Raw genomic sequence first — 25,532 nt, 5'->3', positions numbered from 1 at the left:
TCTAAGAAATAGCGATAACAAACTTCAATTGTCAAAATCCAAGATGGCTGCCTGTCGGCCATCTTGTTTTCTGATTAGTCACAAAATGCAATATGCATAACTAGGCACCGAGGGGAACCTGCAAATGAAATTTCAGAAAGATCCCTTCAGTGCTTTCTGAGAAATAGCGATAACAAACTTCAATTGTCAAAATCCAAGATGGCTGCCTGTCGGCCATGTTGTTTTCCGATTGGTCTCAAAATGCAATATGCATAACTAGGCACCAAGGGGAACCTACATATGAAATTTGAGAAAGATCCCTTCAGTACTTTCTGAGAAACAGCGATAACAAACTTCAACTGTCAAAATCCAAGATGGTTGCCTGTCGGCCATGTTGCTTTCTGATTAGTCTCAAAATGTAATATGCATAACTAAGCACCGAGGGGAACCTGCATATGAAATTTCAGAAAGATCCCTTCATTACTTTCTGAGAAATAGCGATAACAAACTTCAATTGTCAAAATCCAAGATGGCTGCCTGTCGGCCATGTTGTTTTCTGATCAGTCTCAAAATGCAATATGCATAACTAGGCACCGAGGGGAACCTGCATATGAAATTTGAGAAAGATCCCTTCATTACTTTCTGAGAAATAGCGATAACAAACTTCAATTGTCAAAATCCAAGATGGCTGTCTGTCGGCCATCTTGTTTTCCGATCGGTCTCAAAATGCAATATGCATAACTAGACACCAAGAGGAACCTACATATGAAATTTGAGAAAGATCCCTTCAGTACTTTCTGAGAAATAGCGATAACAAACTTCAATTGTCAAAATCCAAGATGGCTGCCTGTCGGCCATGTTGTTTTCCGATTGGTCTCAAAATGCAATATGCATAACTAGGCACCAAGGGGAACCTACATATGAAATTTGAGAAAGATCCCTTCAGTACTTTCTGAGGATTAGCGATAACAAGAATTGTTTACGGACGGACGGACGGACGACGGACCACGGACGCAGGGCGATTTGAATAGCCCACCATCTGATGATGGTGGGCTAAAAAAACTGGCTGGCCAATTATATTACTTTCCTGACTTTTTCTTTCTATATTTATCTCTCTTTCTACTGAAGTAATTCCATTTTAATAAATGCTGAAATAGGATTCCTGTTATATTCAAAGGATTTCCTCTCTATCTCCCCCTCTCATCCTCTCTATTTCTGCGCTCTGACTCCCTCTGAAAATTAAAGATCCTCGATTTTCTACAATTTTCGAATTCTTTTTTTTTTGGACAATACTTGTCATTAAAACTAGTTCACGAACACTCATCCATACATGGTATTTCCTGTGATAACTTCACTTGCAAGACTTAATTACAATCTTTCAACAGGAAAAAAGTGCACTTTATTCACAGCATAAACATTCCAATTCTGATCTGACCAGAACAACAGATCCAGCGATATACACTATTTGTGTATAGGTACTAATCAACACACTTTAAGTAACAATAATTATATTAGTTGGAAATGTTTGTTCCACATTTTACAGAATCCAATTCTCGTACATATATTTGATGTAATGACGCCATATGCATTTCGAGCAAGAGAGATAACTCAGTCAAATTGAAAAATATGGAAATAGAGATAGTTCTGGAAGTGTTTTAATGCGACATATTTATGAAGGAGAAATTTTAATAAATTACTCTACCAAAAACTGAAATGTTAAACAATGTCAGTCTGATTGAGATCAATTAATTTCAAAGACATACAGGTAACATGTAATCTCACAATACAAATGGAACACTAGAAAAAAAAAAATCACACAGGAAAAATATAAATGTCATCACTTGCGCTCAATAGATTCATTGCTGAAATGGTCTCATTTAATTACCTACAGGGTTAGACCTCTAAATAATATCAATTAAGATAATGTTATTCACAAGATTAATAAATAAACACACAAGGACGAAGAGATATGTAAATATAGAACAAACTCACAGCTAGGCAACAGAAAGCAACTATTGTCATACTGACACACAGTCCGAATGATTCTGACTACTGCATGCTTATGTCACTAGTGTAACATACGCTGGAGCATTTTTTATTGATGGCGCCAGTCAGAAATCAATTGTAATTGTACAATGTTAAGTCTTGAATTTTTGACACGGTACATCAAAATGACTGCCTCCATTTATTTTTTCCCTCCACATTCTGTACATGTCAAAATGTACATTTTCTGTTTTATGTGATAAAAAGTATTTCAGATTTGTTTTCATTTCATCTGAGATTTTTTTTTTTTATTAAACTCATCTCACAGCTTTGATTTTTCAAGGCTCGCAAAAATAAAAACTTCTAAGACTTAATTTATGAAATCTCATATGGAATGAAAACAAATCTGAAATTTTAAGATCCTACATATATTCAAGTGGATAGTAGTCAGAATCATATAAATGGCCAATTTACACTATAAAAAGGTACATATCCCATCTATGTTCCAGGTATTGTGAGAGTATTTTCCGGCCACTGCCATCAAAATCAAGGGTGAAAAAAGATATTTAAAGTTTCAGTAAGTACCAAGTTTTTATAAACAACATCACAGTGAATCTTGTTTATTGCCAATTCCACTGGACCAGAGGAATTATTTAGTTATATCCAAAATTTGTTAAAGGGTTTAAAAATAAATAATGTTGAGTGAAGTTAGGGATTTTTTATTCTTTAGTCATATGAATGGGACGTTTAAAATTTCAGTTTGTTTATCTTTATTATAGTATTTAGATGATATTCTATAATATTTTAGCTTATTCTTGCTTGTTTGAACTTCATTTTTTTTTTCAAATAAAAATAATAAATGAATAAGATGATTCCAGGAGGGTACTTAGGTCATGTTAAAGTCAATATCAGGCTTACTGATGAAATCAAGCAAGTCAATGACCCAAGCTTAGGCCAGTATTATTCTTACCTTTACAACACAAACAGGAAATTCTGTAAATAAACTATATTTGACAATATCTAGTGCTGAATGTGAAGTTATAGAAATGTCTGTGTTTTAAAATGAGTTTTGAAAACTTTGAAAATATTTTTTTTTTTTGCATTGAAATGATATAACGAAATGTACAATGTAAATTTAAAATATTTTGTCAATGTTGTTATTTAAAAACATAATTCAATGATGACCGTGTAAATGAGAAAACATCCAGTGTAAAAATTTGACTTACTTTTGAAAGTTGTTGCTTTTACTCAAAGAAAACGTTCAAATATTGATCATGTCTCATATCCCGATAGAAATCCCTGTCTACATTAACGGTACGGAATCTCTTCCAATGACTATGAAATAAATTCAGAATATGTAGTCTATATAAAACATTATTCAAATAGCTGTTATATTCAAAACTATTGAACTTCAACTAGAAAATTACCTTTATATTGAGATATACATTATCACGTACAGGGGATATTTGATAAACATACAAACCAAATAATTATTTTAAATGTACAAACCATTGCCATAATAATAGGTATACCTACATACAAAAACAGACTGATTAATGAGAAATATAATAGATATCAAAATATTCACCTATTTTGATTGAGAGATTTATAATTATTGATAAGATAATATTGAAAGAAAACAACATCTGGTTCTACCCCAAGGACTGAAGACACTTTTGCACTATTTCTGTAAATTTTCTGGTCTAAAGCAAATGATTCTTTGCTTTTAGTAATCTTCAAATGTCAGCACCCAGTCAATGAAGAAGTCTGAACTGCCAAAGTATATTCCTTTCGTGAAAAGAAATTCCAAAAAATCAGTGATCCTTTTTTTTTTTTTTTACTTCAGTCCATTATCAGCTTCATGATTTTTATTATAACTCTCCTCTGTTAGAACCAATAAATGATGGACTTGTACATAGAGCGAAAAAAGGGTGAGTGGAAGAAAGTATTTCAGTTAGTCAACAACAACAGTCTAGTTGTCTTTCTTCGTTCCATCCTCGCTCAATTTTTTCTGAAAGATAGAGAAATTTAAATTGATAATGTGAATTATGTATACATTACGTGAAATCAAATTAGAGTGGGACAAAAATTCCTGCATGGTTTACATGATATAGGAATCACCATAAGATAATTGCATGTTAGAAATATATGGTAAAATCATCAAAATCAGACAAAATCACATAGCAACGAAAGTGTGTGAAGAGCTGTCCAGACAAAAACCAAGGACATAATATTATGCACTGGGTATGCTGTCAGACAATATCAATGAAGTTTCGAAAGAAAATTTTAAAAGTTTCAGAGGAGTGGTCCGGACAAGATCCTATCTTCAATCACACATATGAACCAGACTTGTTTGTTTATGGAGTAAGGATGGGCCTGGAGATTTTATGGTTTTTCTAGACGAGTCTTAGCAAAGACTTTCAAGGCCTGTATCAATATCTGCAGGTCTGTCAAGATACCGTATATGCCTGAAATAACAGACAAACCATTTTGTCCACATAAACCAACAGGCCCTTTGTATGTGATGACTACACCAAAAGTTTTACAATGTTTTGATGAAAATTATTGAAGGATTTTTTCTGACAAAATCCTGCACACAGACAGACAGAAACCCTATTCCCCAACTAACTCTGCTGTGGAGGTATAACAATAACTACAGCCCTACCTGGAGGTCTGAATACTCCTTGAGCAGACGGTCATACTCTTTGTTTGTTCCCTCAGCCTGGCTACGTAGTGCGTCTAAATCTAGCTTGACTTTCTTGTAATCTGTAACAGAATAATCACAGGAAATAAAATTTGTTTTTGTTTGTAGTGTGAATCAATTTCCCTATTGTTTCAACGATTTGTAATCTTTTATATCATTCACAAATTTTATTTTATATCTGAAGTAATAGGGATATAGCAACCTCAACTGCCAAAACGATCACCTGTTGGAAGTTTTGTTTTTCCGATCAAATTCAAATTTGAAAGGGCAAAACTAACAACCAATGAACAGACATATCAATGATGAGAAAATTTTTACCAATAATTAGCAATAATTAGAATTGTTTACAGATGGACGATGAATGGTAGACAGACCAATGAACAAAATGAGATTAGAACAGTCCACCATCTAATGATGGTGAGTCAACAACCGAAAAATGGCATATTTCATATTCTACCATGTTTGCTATGCAACGCCAGTTTTGATTGGTTTAAAACCATGTATTATTTTCCAATAATACACGCTCGTGCCAATAATACACGGTCGGGAGTCACGGCTGTAACAATTTTATATATCTAATATTCACCCGTTTTATTTAAGGTCACCATAGCCTAGTGGGCTAATCGGTTAGTCTTTCATTAATTTTTATCACGACGCGAGTTCGAATCCTACGGAGGCCCACATTTTTTTCTTTTTTTTATCCCTTTTTTTATTTTCAAAATCAATGCCATATGAAAGATGCTCTTGATCGTAGTACTGTATTGCCTGTATATTTCATCAACAAATAATGTAATACTCAAAAAATAAATCACAAGGTTTTCTCAGGGTTTCTTTGCTGTTTTTCTATTAGAAAGAGGTCGATCTAAGAACTAAACAGTACATGGTAGAATAGAAATAATCAACTTTGACTCGTGTATTGTTGCAGGATATACAACTCGGACTCGGATATTTTGCAATTTTAATTAATAACTCAGGCCTACGGCCTTCGTTATTAATTTAATTGCAAAATATCCTCGTCCTCGTTGTATATCCTGCAATAATACACGAATCATTGTTAATTATTTCTTAAATATATGTAGTTCTTTTATTGCGAGATAACATATAACATCGAATTAGTCTTTCTTTGTTTTCAAGCTATAACTGATTATAGAATGATTCTAGAAGTCTGATAATTAATCAAATACGGTCTGATGACCAGCACTACTACTATTCACTGAATACCGCTCTCACCTTGTTTGACCTTGACCAGCTCCTCCTTAGTCTTGTCTAACTGTTGGGCCAAACTTTTCTCTTCTGCTGTGTCATCCTCAGCAGCCTGCAAGTCAGACATTTTACATGTAGAGTTTCTAACCATGGACTAATTTTGTGTGGTAAAGTCTTGATATGTATTTTTCAATATAATCTCATGCATGGACATAAATAGTAAATCTATATGGCTATAATGTATGATTACAAATTACATGTCTATAACAATTGATGTATCCATTATGTCTACAATATGTTAGTATTTACAAATTTATGTCTACTTAGAAACATATATCAATAATTAATTTGTTTACATAGTTACAAATCTATGTCTAAACTATGTGTGTACTTACAAATCTATGTCTAAAATGTGTGTGTACTTACAAATCCATGTCTAAAATGTGTGTGTACATGTACTTACAAATCTAAGTCTAAAATGTGTTTGTACTTACAAATCTATGTCAAAAATGTGTTTGTTCTTACAAATCTAAGTCTAAAATGTGTGTGTACTTACAAATCTAAGTCTAAAATGTGTTTGTACTTACAAATCTATGTCAAAAATGTGTTTGTTCTTACAAATCTAAGTCTAAAATGTGTGTGTACTTACAAATCCATGTCTAAAATGTGTGTGTACATGTACTTACAAATCTAAGTCTAAAATGTGTTTGTACTTACAAATCTATGTCAAAAATGTGTTTGTTCTTACAAATCTAAGTCTAAAATGTGTGTGTACTTACAAATCTAAGTCTAAAATGTGTTTGTACTTACAAATCTATGTCAAAAATGTGTTTGTTCTTACAAATCTAAGTCTAAAATGTGTGTGTACTTACAAATCTAAGTCTAAAATGTGTTTGTTCTTACAAATCTATGTCTAAAATGTGTTTGTTCTTACAAATCTATGTCTAAAATGTGTGTGTACTTACAAATCTATGTCTAAAATGTGTTTGTACTTACAAATCTATGTCTAAAATGTGTGTGTACTTACAAATCTTTGTCAAAAATGTGTTTGTATTTACAAATCTAAGTCTAAAATGTGTTTGTACTTACAAATCTATGTCTAAAATGTGTGTGTACTTACAAACCTATATCTACAATGTGTTTGATCATGAGTAGTTACAAGTCGATGTCTTCACTAAGTTTGTTGTCTATATTTTGTGCTTACCTTGTTCCGTTTATTGTCTTGTTCCTCCATGAGGCGCTTTGCAGCTTCATTAGCCGACTTAGCCTGTTTCTGACTAGCTTCACACTCGGCACTTAGCCTTGCATGTTCTGATGTGAGTGTCATCAAACGACGAATGATACTGGAATATCAAGACAAATTGTAGCATTATATACAAAAAAAACAACACCTCTTCTTACAGCTATGATGTAATAATGTCAAATACATCTAAAGTAACTTTAATTTACAAATATTCCTTTACACACACATATAATGCATTATTCAAAATGGCCATTTTTCAACAATGAGATCAAGAATTTAAATAATATAAACTGTATACATACAACCACAAAAACAGAGCAAATCCAGTTATGTAAAAGTTCCTCTGGGCCCGAAATAATTTCATGTGTGCAAGGTTTTCTGAGTCAAGATTGTGCTTCAGGTCAACTTCTGCAACGGGCACGGAGTACTTGTTGACCTCTCTGATGGAATCTATAAGGATAATGGAAGGCACTTATTACCACACAAGAAGCTCAAACTCACTCTCCAAACTAAAGTGCTAATTCTGTTTAAACTAGCTGAATTAGAGAGAGTTCCAGATTACACAGTGTCCACCATTAATAATCTTGTGTCAAAAATCCACTTGAGGTAGAGTCTAACTTAACAGAGTCAACTGAACAATGGTTTGATAACTAATTAAAGATTTAATAGTATACACTAATTATATTAATTGCCTCTATATAATTAATGTATACAAAATTGAATATATTCTAAAAGCAACAAGGCTCCAGAAGTATATTCAATCTTTTCCTTTCTTTGTCAATACCAAAATTTTAAATAAGGTCCAGAATCAGTGTTTGGCACACACAGGTTTGTAGGCAGATCTTTATGTATCAGGTATACTGAAAACTGTCTTATATGACTCCTAACATTCTGTAGGGTTACATTTTATGAAACATCAGAAATCGGTCAACAATCACTGCTTATAGCATATCAGACTTGTGATGATAAAAGAATTTTATATTTATTACCATTAGACAGTGCTTTCTATTCACCACATTAAATTTTGTCAGACTGAGATTTTTTCATTCAGATTCAATCGAAGCTAAAGTTGAGTTTGAGAGAAGTTGTTGATCAGAGCAATAACAACCTTCAAGACTATGCTACTGATTCCCAAGCTTTTTTGACATATTATTTTCCATCTCCCAAATGAAATGATAAGAAATTAAATGATTTACCAATAAATATCAAACTTACATTTTACTCTTATGATAATGACAGAAAAGCTTCTTGTATATCTGACATAAAACAGACATTTTCCAGTCAATCTGTATTCTGAAGCCCTGTCTAAAGCATGTGCATCAAATTGTTGTATTACACAGGGTACCAGATTAGAAAGTGAAGATTGTACATACCTACGAACAGCAACAGAAGAATGGCGATGAACACATTGAAGTATATATAGGAGTAGGCAGACGCACTGCTGACAATGTTGGAGCGAAAAATCTTCTGCCATCTGAAACAAAGACCACAAGTTAGTTTCAGGTTTGACAGGGAAATGTAATAAATATATACTACAAAATAAGGAAGTTATAAATTATGAACTACAAAAAAATGTTCTGTACATATACACAATAATATTAATATTTAAATAAGCCATGGTTTGGAAGATGTTGCATAAGATAACTTGGTTTTCTCCTGACCTTTGGGGGGAGGGGGTCATAATATATATATTTAATATTTGATCATTTTTCAGCCAAAGACTATTAAAGAAAATTAAAATAAATTGTCAAAGAAACTTCCTCTTCCTTGGAAATATTTTTTCAATTACATACTGTTACAGCCCCTTTGTGTTTTCAGTACATCATATACAGTATGTAGTGGTAATTATATAAGTGCACATGTACAATGCACTTCCTGGTGCCAGAAATGTTTTTAGGGTATTACATAAATATACAATTTAGGACATTAAATATAAAATAATCATGACTTTAAACCAAGATGCATGTAACAGAGCACATGAATTATATAAATTTAAATCACTACCTCCGCTAGGGATCGAACCCGGGACCTTTGGCTTACTAGTCTTACGCTCAACCGATCAAGCTAAAGAGAAGATCTCTCTAGCCGAGCGGTATATTGTGGCTAGTATTTACCAGGGTTACATACATGTATTGGAAGTAAAACTGGCAAAAACATTCTATTTCACTACTAAGCATATCTAGATACAAGCTGATGTCTGTAATACTAGATACCACCTGGTGAATATTTTAAGACCAAACAGCTGGAAGTTTGATACTGACCTTGCAGGTGATACAAATGGTAGCAGCAGTAGAATGACTAAAGCAATCTCAAAGTAAAGGAAGGTAGCGATAAATGTCCACTGAAGAGCCATCTTCAGACTTTTACTGGAAACTGAAATGATAATTACAATTTTACCTGATCATGATTCTATATCTCATCCCAATTGTACAGGTACATTTCATATTTCACGGTATATTTGTTTTCATATTCTTTTTCAAAATAAAAAAAAATATAAATGAATACTAAACCATTCTGGAAAAGTGGATTTTCAAAAGTTAAACCTGAATATATCTAAGTATTTAGGGTGAATTAAGAGAAATCAACAGTTTTTCATGTCCCTTTCCAATTATTAGTTACGTATACACTGATGTCTGACAAGCAGATTAAAGATGAATTTCTTCTTAAACCAGAAAATGTCCCTGCTGCCACTTGACAACATGAAACACAATCTGGTGAGGCTATGTTTAGAGGTCTTCACAGTGTCTAATAAGAGCACTTTTAATGTTTGGAATATACCTCCCATATGGACATTCACTTGTATTAGAAGAAAATATAATCTTATTTTGATGTGTTCTGATAGCATTCTGCTAATAATGATAGCGCTGACTACAGTTTTCCTTCTGCCTAGCTGGCATTGTGGGTGTAAGACTTTCTAGTGAACATTATCAGTTTCTTGCTCATATTCTGTCCTAATTAACAGGTTCTTAAACCTGTTGGCCATATATTGCAGCTAATGTTAAATTTGAGGACTTTACCAATTTGTTCAAAATCTCATAAATTTTCAGAATGTATCAAATGTACCATCTATCTTAAATTAGGAAAATTCAAATTTTCTATTTTCTGAACCATTTGTTAGTGGTTCAACATGATGTAAAAGTCAACGTGTAAAGTACACCGAAGTAATTTATACATTAATTGGACAATGTTTCATTAATTCTTTCATAACAATTTTACAACATTCGTATTTCTATGCATGTATAAACTTTCTGCTGTCCCAAGGATCCTGGATGTCGAGAATTGCAGTCCTATGCCTTTATGTTATCATGACATCATAGTCAATTGTCCTATGTGACGTCATCAATTCTGAGAGTAGTTCAAATTAACATGTCAAGCGGATAACCCATCTTTTGCTGTCTCTTAATTACAACACCACATTTTGGTGACAGACACTGTGTAATGAGGTGACAATGCTGTAAATATGATCAGGCTGACCAAGACCTCTTATACATATTACTATATTGAGTACCAGTCATAGTCTTGAATGATCCCAAACAAGGATTTCTAAGTTTGGTGATGTCGCCATCATGCACTGCAAACAATAAATCTGACATGTTTGTCGTAATAGAGAGCGCAGCTCGAACGGGCGAAGCCTGTTCGCATAGCGAACTTAATGGTAGAGATGTCTCGGAAACCCCCCCCCCTTCCCCCAATATACTTAGAGTTCAAAAACTTTCTCAGTAACCGGAAACAGGAAGTCACGACAAGATCCAGTGTTGCGCAAGACTGTATTCAAAGTCACATTCTCGGGAGATAACAAAATATCAACATTTTAAAAATATGCAAATGTTTGGACTTCACACTAGTTAGAATTCGTTAATAAAATATATCTCGAACAATTTCTTAATTTTTTATATTCAAAACGTAACGGTATAATTTTCAACGAAACTATTTCCGGTGTTTTACGAGTGCAGCTCCGGTCCGTTCGAGTTGCATACCACGTGATGTGTGGACTCGGTAAACTTCGGCAGATCTCGCGGTATTCGAGGAGTCACGTGACCACCGTAAATAGATTAGCATCGAAATCACGGTCTTGATCCTCGAGTTTTAAAATCATTACAATATTATATATATCTTATATATATATCTTACGCTAAATAAAGCAGGTATTTAAATTCACATGATATTTGAGGCAGTGATACGACCAGTCTGTTTTACATTTCACACCATCGGAAACTGTACTACGTTCCGCATAGATGAAACAAATCACGTGGGATTTACTATTCTAGTAGACTAGATTATGTGTGCTTGTTTCTCGAATTCTATGGGCACCGGGATTGCTGCGCTCTCACATAGGCCATGCCTAAAATTATATTATTATTTGAATAAAACATGTACAAAACAGAAAAACGTATTTCTGTGCCATAAGATTTGTGTACTTACTTATATTGATAAGTATTGACCTTCGTACTGAAATATATATACTATACAGTACATATAATGTTACTTGTAGCTGTCCAAGTTTTCAGTGAGTGTTATCATGATCAGCTGTCCTAGCCTTCACTGGCTTCAGGAGTGTGGAAAGACACACAGGGTACAAATACTTGACTACATTACGCAAGCGAGTACACACAATCACAAATTCAAATACGTGTAACCATTTAAATGCTGACACGAGTTGTCGTTTCTATAAATAGTAATTAGCTCTTTGGTCAGATTATACTCTGTATACTGGCAAACCGAATTAGCCTATTGTATGAACCCACCCACGTATTTCACAAGAACGCCGATGTCATCACTCTTGAATTGATACAAATTTGCGCGGATTATGATAAAAAATAAATGACATTGCAAACACCGATACATCTAGCGATGCAATCGAATTTACAACACCAAAACATGTGAGAAATCATATGTTAACTTACTGCACGTCACTTGACAGAACTCCAAACAGGAAATCGACGTATCAAGCGTGCAAAGGAACAAGATCGTGTTCCCGAAGAATTCTCGTCGACGTGTGAGATTTGAACGTTGCTAGGTACTATAAAAACAACATGGTGGACGGATAGAGGATTTGTGTACATTTACAAAATGTCACACAGGTAAGTTTGCGATTATGCATGACATGATACCTAGGACCTAATTTAAATCAAGCGTCAGTGCACGATAAATAAAAAGTTCATGGACTTTCGTCAGATTATATATAAAGCCATTACAGGTTATTCAAATAATAGCATGCATTACTATTTTGCTTTATCAGTTACTGAAGTACTGCTGACTACTGTATCAGTGTTTTCAGTGTCTTTTATTTTAAAACTGTTGAAATATTACTCCAACAGGGTAAGAGGTTCAACACAGTAGGCACAATAACATCAGATAATAAATTTATTTTGAATATAAATTACAATCGTGCTGCATACAAATAGTAAACAACACACTACTGTACCAATAATGTTTGTCATCTGCTGCAACATTTTGAAATGCTACTGTACACAAAAATAATAAACAACAAAACATAACAGATTGTCTGAAATTGTAAAAATATTACAACAATATGATGTCAATATCAAACAAAGTGACAATTTAAACTCCCTGACATATGTCATGTGATCATCAAATCCCATTTTGTTGCATGTTGAGTGTGGAATTAAAAAAATTAAAAGATGATAGGAAGTTATGAATTTGGAACTTGGGCCTACATGAATTTTGTGCCAAATGATTTTGAATAAAATGTAACTGTTAGGGGCGGTTGATAAAGTTGATAAATATGAGTCAGAATCAATCCGGACTACGTGTTCCTTTGAAATAGCCAAGCTGTGCATGTTGCTATAAATAGAGTTTGTAAAAGTTTACTTTTAATATTGGCCACATTAATATCAATCAATTTTGAGAGTTTTTTTTTTTTATAATTCTTTTATTTTTTGAAGATTTTCACATATTAAAACAATAGACATGGATGACAAAAATAAAAACCAGACAAAGAACAAACATACATACACACACTCTTACACATACATGTTGCGATGATGATGATCATCATCATATCATTATCATCATCTTGCATCATCATCATGTATCATATAAGTAAACATGCATTTTCATCATATATTATCAATTTTGAGAGTTGACATATATCTACTGCATGTAGTATGGGGCAAAGAAGTAATTCAAACAGTGTAAACAATAAGGCTTGTTAAATTTACGAGGCAATCCGCCCCTTTATCAAAACACAAAACTGCATGTAGTATATATATCTATATATAGATCATCATATACAATGTACATCTGGTCTCTGTTGTGATTGTTTCCTCCACCATGAAGACGTCAGATAATCCTTAAATTGACAGAGGAGAATCAATGGAAACTTTGAGTACAGTACTATCATATTTATACCATATATTTGTATGTGTAGTATAATCAGATTATAATCTTGTGTTTTAGCACTTACAACAAGCAATGGGCCGAGGCAGAGTCTGCCTTGGTGGACCTTCTCCAACAGGAGATTCCACCAGAGCCCCCCAAACCAGAAAAGGTAAGTATTGTGATGTGTCATGGTCTTCATTAACAATTGCTATCATCACTTTATTTATTACATAAGCTTTCTCTCTGATACAAATAAGAAAATTGCAGACTATAGTATTGAAATGCATGGATTCCTTTAAATTCTCAAGCTATTTTGACTTAAAGTAATCAAAAGCCATATATGGTATATCTCAAGTAAATTTGAATTAAGTTATAATGTAAAAATTTTCATCCTAAATAATATCAGGATATTTATCCAGTACACTTAATAAAGTACTGACACTTCACTTTTCTTTCTCTGCAGGATCGATTGGCTGCCTTTCAACTTCTGGCAACGATGTACATCAAATACATCCAGATTTTCCGTAAGCTTGAACAATCCTATGATCAGATAGTTCATCCACAGAAGCGCAGAGTACTGCGCCATGTACTTGATGGAGCAATGGGAAGGATTCTGGAAATCAAACATGAGATGGTGAACCTGGAGTTCTCCGAGTATCATTACTTTGACGATGTCCTGTCAGATTTGAAGCTTACTCCCGTATGTATAGAATGATCAGTATGATCAATATATATATTTTTTTTAATTTAAATTAAAAAGATTTTTTTCTTTCACATAAAGCATCTTTATGGGAAAAAATCATTTAGATTATGTTATCATTTTTCCATTTGGATTTAGACAGAATTTTCCAAAGTTTGATATGGTGTTTTATTATTTTTTTTCCTTGTGCCTCTTATGATAATTGGATTTCAACTGGTATTACAAATGATACAGCTTTTTTACAATTAATTAACAATATTTGTTCACAAATAATCCTTTATTTCCAGAACGATGTAGAAATCCCTATACCTAAATACTTCATCAATGAAAAAATGGAAATCTTGAAAGAAAGAGAAAAACTGCTTGGACAGATTTTGACAAAAGTTGGACCACAAGACAAAGAAGATGTAAGTATTTTTTTATCATAATACCTGTATTTGATTAAAAAAAAAGAGATTGATTATCTTCTTATCTGATAAAAGAGCAGTGATAGTTTGATACTCACGGTTACACATGCATGTGCTTGCCAGCTCCCTTTTAAACTCAGAATGAAATATAAGACCCTGGGTACAAAAAATAAACTGCACTTTTCAGCACAAAGAGGAAGTTAAGATGTCCCTGGAAGATGCTATTAGGATCATCCAGATCCATGAACGAGCCAGACAGGGACGTCTCCGAGCAAAATTCATGAAGGAAATCCGTGAACAGGAGGAACGCGAGATTAAGGCTCAGACACGTGGCCCTCCAACATTAGATCATGATGTGGCTGCAGTTAGAATACAGAAGGTAGGTACAAACAAACTTTTATATTACAATTTTCAAATTTTGTATTATAATTGTCAAATTTTATATTACAATTGTCAAATTTTATATTATAATCATCAAATTTTATCATATAATTGTCAAATTTTATATTACAATTGTCAAACTTTATAATGTAATTGTAAGTTTTTTATATTATAATTGTCAAATTCTATTTTTTCAATTGTCAAATTAATCCATCTTTTATCAATTTTAATTATGCATGATAATTGAGAACAAAATTTAATATTTCCAAATTAATTTTTTATTTTTTATTTCTTTTAAATTTCTGTTCATATGCAGCTACCTGCTGAAAAGTGAGGTTTTCTGAATGAGAAAGGCCTTTTAATTTAGCTAATTAAGTGTTGTACTGTAAATAGTATATTTGTCTCTAACTTGCAGGTGTGGAAAGGATTTGCACAAAGGAGGAGAACAAAAAAAGATAGAGACGAAGAAATGGTGTTTATTGGAATGGTATGTATAAATATTGGTTAAAACAGCACCCCATGCAAGCCTATTTATTTTTAGATTTGTAGTGATAATTAATTTGTTGGAATTCAGGTTTTCTACTGGATCTAACTCTCAATTTGTATTTCAAGTTGCTGCAGTAATTTCTTGTATGTCTTTTCTTCACTACAATTCTTCAAATACAAGTTCAAAAAGGTCTCATTTTTGGACCATTTTTTAAATCTTTTTTTTTTTGAAAATGAAATTTCAAAAAATATCTGCAAATCAATTATATGCACATTGGAGACTATTTTCTGTTATTTTCTTCTCTGTAGGCCCCACCCCCGATGCCAACAAGTTTGAAGAACACACCACAAGCTCTGGCACTGAAGACGGAGTCCCAGCGTCGACAAACACAGGGCACATACGAACACGAATTTCAACAGTCACTTGTCACCATAAAGGAGAAAATCCAGGAAACTGAGGGACCGGACATCAAGGAAACCATGATGGATCAGATTAGACAATGGTTTATAGAATGCAGGTATGAAAGTGTTTTTTTTGTAATCTGTGATACATTAGTTAATCTCAGTTTTGTTTGATATTTCTAACTTGAGGAAATTGCTTAATTTTCATTCCATAAAAACATTATCAGATTTAAGGGGGGAAATCTTAGCTTAGGAACTTTCCTTAAATTGTGTAATGCTTTTCTATGGAAAATTTTAAGTTAAGGAACATTGCATTCAGTCATAATTCATAAGTAAAATATTGCAATTTCCACATTCTTGGTAGTGGTAACCATATTTCAATTTTGTGCAAATATTTCTTCACTGAAAGTAATTAAATTGAAAAAAAAAAAAAGAAAAAAAAAATTAAGCAAATTTAAAATTTGAAATTTTACTTTTCCAGAGATTCTTCTGGGAAATTCCCAGAATACCCAGATGAGGATGATGGTGGGTCAGCAGCCATCTTCAAACAGAAGACGCCTGAGGAGTTGGAGGCTGAGATGAGGGAGAAGGTATGGTTGGTGGCCAACTGGTTGGTAGTCTGGTTTTAAGCATATTTATTATAAAATTATTTATTTCACCAATTATGAATAGCTAAATAAGCTCCCTGTATATATCAATATATTTAATTGTCAAACTTCTGTAGCCTTTTGATATTAGTCAGTACATGGTATTATCAACATGAAAAAAACACCATTTGAACAAATCTAAAAGCTATAATCTAGTTTTAGGGTATGTTATTTTCAAAAAATATCAAAAGAATCTCAAATTACATTTTTTTTTCTTGTTTGAAAATTTTGACTTTCATTTGAAAATATTCCTTTTGAACAGTCTCAGCTTTGAATATAGTGCAACTAAGTCTATGTGAACCTTGAACAGAATATGTATATTTGATTCTTAAGACGCTGTATTACATTATAATTTTGATTAGATAAATTTGAATTTGGAGAATGAATATTTCAGATTTCATTATGGGAAACAAAATACCATTTCTACAAATCTTTTTCTAATTGAAAACTTCACAATAGTTTTGCACTGGTAAATGTTAAACAAATAAAAATAATTCTATCTGAGAAATGACATTGTTTAGTGTTCAAATGAATGATACCTGCAATTATTATAACACTTTTATTCATCTCTTTCCTGTATTTTTAAACTAATTATGTTGCATTTCAATCCACTAGGAGGAAGGTGGTGGTAAGAAAAAGGATAAAAAAGGAAAGAAGAAAGACAAGAAAGATAAAAAGGACAAAAAAGACAAGAAAGGCAAGAAAGGAAAGAAGGGAAAAGGAGGAGATGATGAGGTTTGTTAATTGAATATTTAGATACAATGTATTGCATTATTAAAAAAAACCATTTCAGTCATAGATTATTGATGTAGATCGGGCTATCCTCTATTGTGTTATAATCAAAGATGGCGGCCAATTTTTTCCCTTCATGCATAGGGTCTTATCCGGATATAAGCCCACCCCCCACTTTTGCCCATTTTCAGTGCACTAGCCCCTTGGGCTTATACCCGGTAAAATAGGGTAAGTGTGTCATTAAATGCAGGCATGAAAGTGGATTTTTTTTTAGTAAGATGTGATACATTAGCTAGTCTCAGTTATGTTTGATATTTCCAACTTAAGGAAATTCCTAAATCTTCATTCCATAAAAAATTATCAGATTTAAATCCATTTTTTTTTTATTATTATTAATTTGTAAAATAAAGTTTTAAAACATGTTTTAAAAAAACCCCCATTTTTACTGGTAGTTTAAGTCCAAAACTATGGTTCCACCACCCATGGTGATATCACTCATGGTAGATCTAGACGTCTGTGGTGATATATCACTCATGGTAGATCTAGACATCTGTGGTGATATAAAGGTCTACTTAAATTATTATGGTTCCTTAAATTATTCAAATGCTGTTCTGAATATATTATCATTGTTAAATAGATAAACTTATTCAGTCCCAGCAATCTTTCCCTAATGACAATAAAAGAAATTACTTTGATAGTGAAAAGGATGGTAAAATGATAAAATACAGCATGCTAAATTTGAGCTATTACCTTTTTGCAGGAAGAGGAAGAAGGCTGGAAGATGGCTCCCTCAAGTTTCGTTCCTGCCATTAATGAGGGCACTGACGATTACAAAGGTAGGTCTTTGTATCTAATTTAGTAAAAGTAAATTCAATGTACAGTATTTAAACTGCAGGTAATAACACATGTCATATTTATTCTCAAACAAGTGCTAGTGTTAAAGTTTAGTACCATATTCATCCTCAAATAAACCCCTCCCCTTTTGTAAAAGTATAGAACCATATTTATCCTCAAATAAGCCCCTCCCCTTGTGTAAAAGTTTAGCACCATCTTTTTCCTTTAAACAAGCTACTTCCCCTGGTACAAAATTTAAGTAGTATATTTTTCTTCAAATAAGCCCCCTTTCCCTAGTGTAAAATTTAAGAACCGTATTTATCCTCAAATAAGCTTATTCCCCTAGTGCTAAAAGTTTAGTACTGTATTTATCCTCAAATAAGCCCCCTAGTGTAAACGTTTTGTATTTAATTAATGCATTTTGGGAGGCTTATATTGTGGGCTACAAAGAAGTTGGTGGGCTTATTGCAGTACAATGAAATAAAAGACCATTTTCTGAAGATTATACATCACCAATAATATTAATACATTTACATGGCTTCTCACAAAACTGAATTAGTACTTTGTATACAAATATATCTAATTAACACCAGCAAATGAAAAAGGAACAGAATCCTGAAAACGATTGTTTATGAGAGAGAAAGTCTAATACAAAATATACAAGTCAAAATGATAGAATTTCTTTGACACACAATTGATAATTTATCCAAAAAAAAAGTGATTTATTTATCATTTTGAGTTTAAAAAATAAGCTGGAAACTCAAACTTTTAGATTGTGGTAATAGTATAAAGTATAAGAACTGATTTCTATTTAATTGTGATGAATCCCTAATTAACTCAAATATCAACACATATAGTAGGTAGCTATAAATCAATTAATTATCTGACATATTTATCAAGAATAAATTGCTGTGTGTATGTTTATTATCTTCAAGTTCCTAACGGGAATTTCCATCGTTTTCCAAGATGGCGGACATTGAGAATTGACGATCTTTTTTCTGTAAAAAAAAATTGAAAACGTCTCTACCTGTATAATTTGCGCACCCCCAACTTTAAACTTTATTTCAGTATAAAAAAACTGCGCAAATTACACAAGTTTTTACAGTATAACTTTTGGTATTGCATAAAAATAAACAACAGGCTTTTTTTGTTTTCAGTTGATCATATGATAATGCTTTGTTGGTGATGTAACGTCAGGTTTCTGTGTAAACTGGCATTGTAATAAAAACCTTTAGAATTCAGGAATCTGGACAAACTGACCAATTAATCCCTAGAGGTGAGGATTTTAACACTGATCCTAATTTCTGTACTGTTATCCAGGTATCTGGCAAACGAGGGATGAGAAAGACAACTTCTCACAGAAACACGACTCAGAACTCATCAAAGAGGAGAAACGAAAGGAAGTTGAAGAAGAAATTCGTCTTCAGGTGGATGAGCTTATGAGAACAGAGCTGAAAAACCTAAAAGCAGTAAGTTTTTCTTACATACTTACCATATTTTTTTTTTTTTTTTTTTGTGGCTATCTCTTATCTGTAACATTTTACACTTTCGAAATTGATTTTTTTTTTTCATGCATTGACAACCTATTTAAGCCATTTATATAATCATTACTTATATTTATTTAGCACCATTTCTGCCAGTGAAAAAATTACCAGTAAGAGTTTAAATATGTATTAAAAAAAAAGAAAATGGAGTTCATAATAAAGAACTCATGTCTTATGGGTGTCTTGTCTTAATTTTGAATTGAAATAAATAAAAATGATGTCCTTTTGAATGATCTATTTGACTGTTTTTATTTTCTTGACTGGCTAAATGTGTAATGAACATTGTAATATTAGGCTGTGGACAGAGACAAGGGAAAGAAAAAAGGCAAAAAATCTGGCAAGAAGAAGAAGAAGAAGGGAAAGAAGAGTGGAAAGAAAGGAAAGAAGAAGAAGAAGGAGAAGGATTTAACCCCAGACAGGTAAAAGTTTATATCAGAAAGATAAAAATTTAATACCAGGTACACATTGTACAAATTATAAATAATATAGAAACCTGGTTATTTAGGAAATATTGAATTTCTTTAGTATTTTTTTTCTCTATGAAAATAAAAGTGCTATATCTCTTACCCTGACAAAGACATCTCGGAAAAAGACATCTCCACTAAAGACATTTCCAACAAAGACATCTCCGACAAAAACATTTCCGACAAAGACCTCTCCGACAAAGATATCTCCTACAAAGACATCTCCGACAAAGACCTTTCCGACAAAGACATCTCCGACAAAGACATCTCTGACAAATAATAATTATTTTGATCCATTTGAAAAGAAGAATAGACTATTGTGTATTTATACAATATAAAAAGTTTCATTGTTTGTATTACCGGGTATATAGAGAAACATGTATGTATCTTTCATATACATAAAAGAAACCAAAAATATTGAGGTACAAAGTGTACTACTCTTTTTTGTGCAACAGAACCATCGAATCACTTTACGAGGAACTGATAATGAACGGTATTATCGTGAGGACCCCCAACATTAAGCTGATGGACTACGAGGGAGAGTACAGTTACTTAGGAACCACACTCCGACAGGCTAACATAGAGCCTATGCCCTCTCTCAGTGATGTCAGGAGGCTTGTCACAGAGTTCGGCATCCTTCCTCTCGGTAAATATTGTAACATATTTATCTGAAATTAACCCCTGTCCATGTACAAATAAGCTACCTTCATCATTTTTGCAAAATTACCAATTTTGAAATAGTAAGTTAAAAGTGGTAACCCATTATAAAAGCCTTCCCCAAACTTTAATACTAACTTTGACACTAGGGGAGGGGGATTTATTTGAGGAAATATATACGGTACAAAACTTTGACACTAGGGGAATTCGAAGGGGCTTATTTGAGGATAAATACGGTATTAAACTTTGACTCTAGTGGAGGGGAATTTTAATTTGTTTGAGGAAAAATAAGGAAACTTTTTTTATGCAGACAAACTAATGGGTCATCTTTATTTAAATGTTAAAACAGGCCTTGAAATTCTTTGTCAATTAAGGCATTAGTCTTAAGAAAAATAACAGATTTTTAATTCACAACTTGTCCTCATTGTGAGCTACCATGTGTTGACATTGCATTACAAATAATTTGCTTGATTGTGTTTTGGTGAAGAGGAACATCCTTATTGAAAAGTGTGGATTAAATAAATGGAATGATTTTACACAATGTTACTTTTTTTTTTTACTTATTTGATAAACTTAATACAGTGTATATGAAATCTACTAGTTATTTCCCTTTATAATAAAATCTCTATTAAAAGACATTTTTAAAATGAAGATGTTCCTTTTTGTTTAAATTCTAATATTGCAGTTTCAGTGTTAATTCAACAAACATACTTAAAGTAAATTGTTGTATAATGGAAATGGTCAATGTGGTTTCTAGATAAGTCAAACACAACATTAATTAAGAAATAATATATAAAAAAGAATGCCTGGCATTCACTGCATGAATAATTAATTTTGTTTTGTTCGTTGTTTCAGGTTCACCAGCTGTTCACGAAAAAGCTCCGCTCACAAAATCCATACTTTTAGCAGGTCCCAGAGGGACTGGCAAAAAAATGTTGGTTCAGGCCGTTTGCAACGAGACTGGGGCCAACATGTTCGACCTGTCTCCTGCTAATATAGTAGGAAAATACCCTGGCAAGGATGGACTCAAAATGTTGATGCATTTAGTATTTAAGGTATGTTTTTTTTTAAATTAAAGAGATTAATTCAGCATATTTTTATCAGGTGTTAATATTGTGTTGTTATAAAAAAAAAAAAAAATTCTGTTGATGAAAGTTATGTCTGATTATAGCATAACATTCTCAACTTATATACTGCAAAAATCAAATTGCTGAAAAAGTTTGTTTAAACAAAAATAAGCCATTAAATTTTTTTTTAAATGTAAAAAAAAAAAAATCTCGCTTCTTAAGAAATCATACCAGCTTATATTTCTTTTAATATCAAAATTAGTTTTTGAAAAATTAATATTGTCATGAAAAATTGATTTAACATGTTTGTGTTGATTGTTTCTTTTTAAGGTCGGGAGGGAACTTCAACCAAGTGTAATATATATTGGAGATTGTGAAAGAATGTTTAAAAAGAAAGTGCCGAAGACAGATCCAGTAAGTAGAGATTTTTATTTCTTTAATGAATTTCCAAAATTATTATTTTCTGTGATTATAGGAATATCTAAGCTTGAGATCTTCATCTCTCAGGTATCCTCACCCTAATATGTGTACATGTGGTGAAAGTAGAGGAAATCGTCAAGAGGAAGTTGTCCTCTCATATTTGTGCATTGGCCATATACCGATATATCACAGTTGTATTTTACAAAATGAAGAGCCTCCCTTTTGTCATCTCTGTGATCAGCCTTTCATTGTCAAACATTTTATGATTGAATGCTCATACGTTACAGACTTGTCAACAGTTTTTTAATGTGTCCTCTGTGAATTGCTTATGAATACAATTTCTGCTGCACCTTACTAGTAATTAATGATTATTTACCTGAAATAGACCTTAATCATAAGATTATACATGTAAATTTTAAGAGTCTTGCAACCAGATGATTTAACAAAGTGATCATTAATAGAATTTTAGCCCTTTTAACGTCTTATTTTGAATTTGATAAGGGCTTCTTTCTGTGAAGTCCTATTCCAGTGCTTTTTTGGCCCTAAAATGACTCAAATTGTCAAAGGGCCGTAACACAATACAAAACAAACAAGCAATCATTAGACTATATATGATTGTCTTTTTCCAGACGGACCCTAAAAGGTTAAAGAAGGAGCTTCCTAAAGCATTGAAAACAATAAAAAGTGATGACCGTCTGCTCCTAGTGGGAACATCACGTTGTCCATTTGACGGAGAGATGAAACCGTTGACGAGCTGCTACCAGCGGATCATTCTCATTCCTCGTCCAGATTATGCCTCACGGCATTGTAAGTATATATATCTGTGTGCGGTGTCTGTGAAACTATAATCATGGTGCTGTAAGTATGTCAAAAATCCATCCAAACAAAAAAAAACTATATAGATCGAGTGATTGGCTTTATCTTGAAAATCAGCCAAAAAATGTTTGTGCTTGTCATACAATGCGTATATAATTTTGAACATAGTGTTTGAAAGTAAAATACTTACCTTTTATGACATGAAAATTAGACAAAACTTACAACAATGGCGCTTCCCTGGTGATGAGTATAAACATTATCCACTTGAGAAAGAGAGCTGTGCTCTCGAAACATTATGGAATATTTAGTAAGCTTTTTCTAAAACAAAATTTTATTATCTTGCCTATTTTTTTTTGTTGTATTTTGTATATATATATTTTTTATTTCCAGTGTTATGGCGACGGATCATTTTGAAAAACAATGGCGTGTTGACTGCACACCTCGACATCAGTTCCTTATCTAAGGTCACGGATGGCTACACTCCAGGTCACATGGCAACAGCGGTACAGCAAGTTCTCACGGAGAGGCGCATACAGACCCTATCTAAAAAGCCTCTCCAGGCGGTTGAGTTTATTGCTCCACTGGCTAGGATTGATCCAATTTATAAGGAAGAAGAGGAATCTTTTAAGGTAAAATATATTCATGCTCACTTCAGTATATCCTCAAACAGGAAGTAAGGTTCTGTCAAAAAAAATATAAACCCATTCGACGAAGATTTAAAAAAAAAAAAAATTTATCCCCCGCTCAGAAAAAGTTGCCTGTAAAAATCTGTTCCGGAGCATATCCTCAATTTAACCGATATACCATCATTTCAGTTCATGAATTGTATGAGTTTTCAGTGCAAACTACCATCATTTCAGTTCATGAATAGTGTGAATTTTCAGTATAATATTAACATCATTTCAGTTCATGAAATATTTGACTTTTCAGTACAATAAACGGTACCATAATTTTCTGCGTATTTCACACTCATAGGGATAACATGCTTTAAGCAAAATCTTGCTTTGTTTTTAAGCATTTTGTGAAAAATAATTTGAGATAACCTCGACCAGCAGATTACCTGCAGGACATTATTGAATGACTTCCACAAACGTGACGATTGATAAATTTAGGATCGTTATTGATTTCTAAAGTTACTTTCATCGATAAAAAGGGTAAAAAAAAGAAGAAAAAAAAAAAAGAGATAATATATTTATATCCAACTAGCATCTGTGCATACACTTTCGAATAAAAACATTTAGTCTGCATGTGCACATCTCTGGTAAAAAATCCAGATAGCCCACTTCAACAGATGAACCCTAAAACGCATCTATACATGTATTTCACATTTTATACACGAGAAATTATGGTGCTATTAAGGCCTTGATATTAAATCAAGATATTTTTTTGTCTACAGTCATGGTATGCTAAGACACCTCTTGGTAAAAAGCGGGCAAAGGCTGCTGCTGCTGATGACGATGATGGAGGTGGTGGCAAGGGAGGAAAGAAGGGTAAAAAAGGAGGCAAAAAGAAGGGAGGAAAGAAGAAGAAAAAGAAGTAGATGTGAATTTGGAGGTCGTGACGCCATTTTTGAACTGTGATAACAAAACCTTATTGACATTCATGTCAATATTTTTTTCTATAAACCATACATTGGAAAATATCTTTCAAAACATTATTAAAACCAGAAACTTTTCCTTATGGCAATCGAAAACAGTGATTTGTCAGGGGATGGATCAAAGTCAACATGTACATCTCGTTGACGATTTCAATACCAGTACCGTTATGACGACACTGTGATATTACTTTATTTACATATCCATGATTTATCAAATTATGACTTAAGTTTCTTTTTTCAAAGAAAATCTTTATGTTTGAGAATATTTACCAAACTCAAAAAATGTTTTGATATAATTTCTACAACACTACAGAAATTACGTATATAATCATGTCGGTTTTTACCAGGAAATATGATTATTGTACTTTGACCTTTTATAACTATATTTATGCATTGTTCTATATGATAAAGTCATAAATTACCAGAAACTTTCTGGTCATGTAATAAATGTGATTTGTGTAATGATGTACGTATTTTTGTGGTCGATATGAATTACCTGGTTGTGAGTATTTCTGTGCGTGTTTAGTAAGATGCGACATTTCTGACAATAATTATGATGGACTGAAAACAGGAATATCGTAGGCTGTTGAACATTTTATATACTATGAGCTTTTAACATTCTCCAAAAGTTTGAGCTTCTATTTTTATCTTTTGAATTCAAAATGAAAAAAAAAAATAAATTTCATCCCGAAGGTATTCTATCATTCCCTGCCTAAATATTTTGTACGTATTTCAGTCTCATAAACAATAATATTTATGACACAATCTGATTAAAATACAGATCATCACTGTATTCATAATGTAGTGTATAATGATGATCTGTATTTTAATCAGAATGATTTAGGACACTGTTACATGTATTAAGATTCTTGAAGATTTAATATGTTTGACCCCTGTGACCTTGGAAATAGTTCAAGGTCATTT

At 32.6% G+C, this 25,532-nt stretch overlaps 2 protein-coding genes across 3 annotated transcripts; one reads left to right on the top strand and one right to left on the bottom strand.

The window, feature by feature from the left end:
* Positions 1-1,250: 1,250 nt before the first annotated feature.
* Positions 1,251-12,093, bottom strand: LOC117330767 (B-cell receptor-associated protein 31-like). Of its 2 annotated transcripts, none has more exons than XM_033889246.1 (8): positions 12,017-12,093; positions 9,374-9,485; positions 8,486-8,586; positions 7,415-7,562; positions 7,074-7,212; positions 5,897-5,981; positions 4,628-4,728; positions 1,251-3,973 (listed from the first exon to the last, which is right to left on the bottom strand). In XM_033889246.1, the coding sequence occupies exons 2-8, from the start codon at positions 9,463-9,465 to the stop codon at positions 3,935-3,937; spliced, it is 705 nt and encodes a 234-aa protein (XP_033745137.1). In that variant the 5' UTR covers positions 9,466-9,485; positions 12,017-12,093; the 3' UTR covers positions 1,251-3,934. The 2 variants fall into 2 exon arrangements, with proteins under 2 accessions (XP_033745137.1, XP_033745138.1); XM_033889247.1 differs by lacking the exon at positions 12,017-12,093 and adding an exon at positions 11,535-11,640.
* On the top strand, positions 12,089-25,073 carry LOC117330764 (dynein regulatory complex protein 11-like). The gene is made up of 18 exons (XM_033889243.1): positions 12,089-12,193; positions 13,533-13,623; positions 13,918-14,154; positions 14,442-14,561; positions 14,749-14,940; positions 15,358-15,429; positions 15,738-15,946; positions 16,312-16,420; positions 17,093-17,212; positions 17,970-18,045; positions 19,364-19,512; positions 19,882-20,006; positions 20,507-20,697; positions 21,564-21,763; positions 22,106-22,189; positions 22,825-23,002; positions 23,402-23,640; positions 24,408-25,073. Exons 1-18 carry the CDS (start codon positions 12,183-12,185, stop codon positions 24,549-24,551), a joined length of 2,547 nt encoding a protein of 848 aa, XP_033745134.1. The 5' UTR covers positions 12,089-12,182; the 3' UTR covers positions 24,552-25,073.
* The last annotated feature ends 459 nt before the right edge of the window (positions 25,074-25,532 follow it).

Source organism: Pecten maximus, chromosome 7 (assembly GCF_902652985.1).
Source record: "Pecten maximus chromosome 7, xPecMax1.1, whole genome shotgun sequence".
Lineage (NCBI taxonomy): Eukaryota > Metazoa > Mollusca > Bivalvia > Pectinida > Pectinidae > Pecten > Pecten maximus.
Note: the sequence above shows the minus strand (reverse complement) of the source record. Positions and strands in the feature narration are given on the sequence as shown.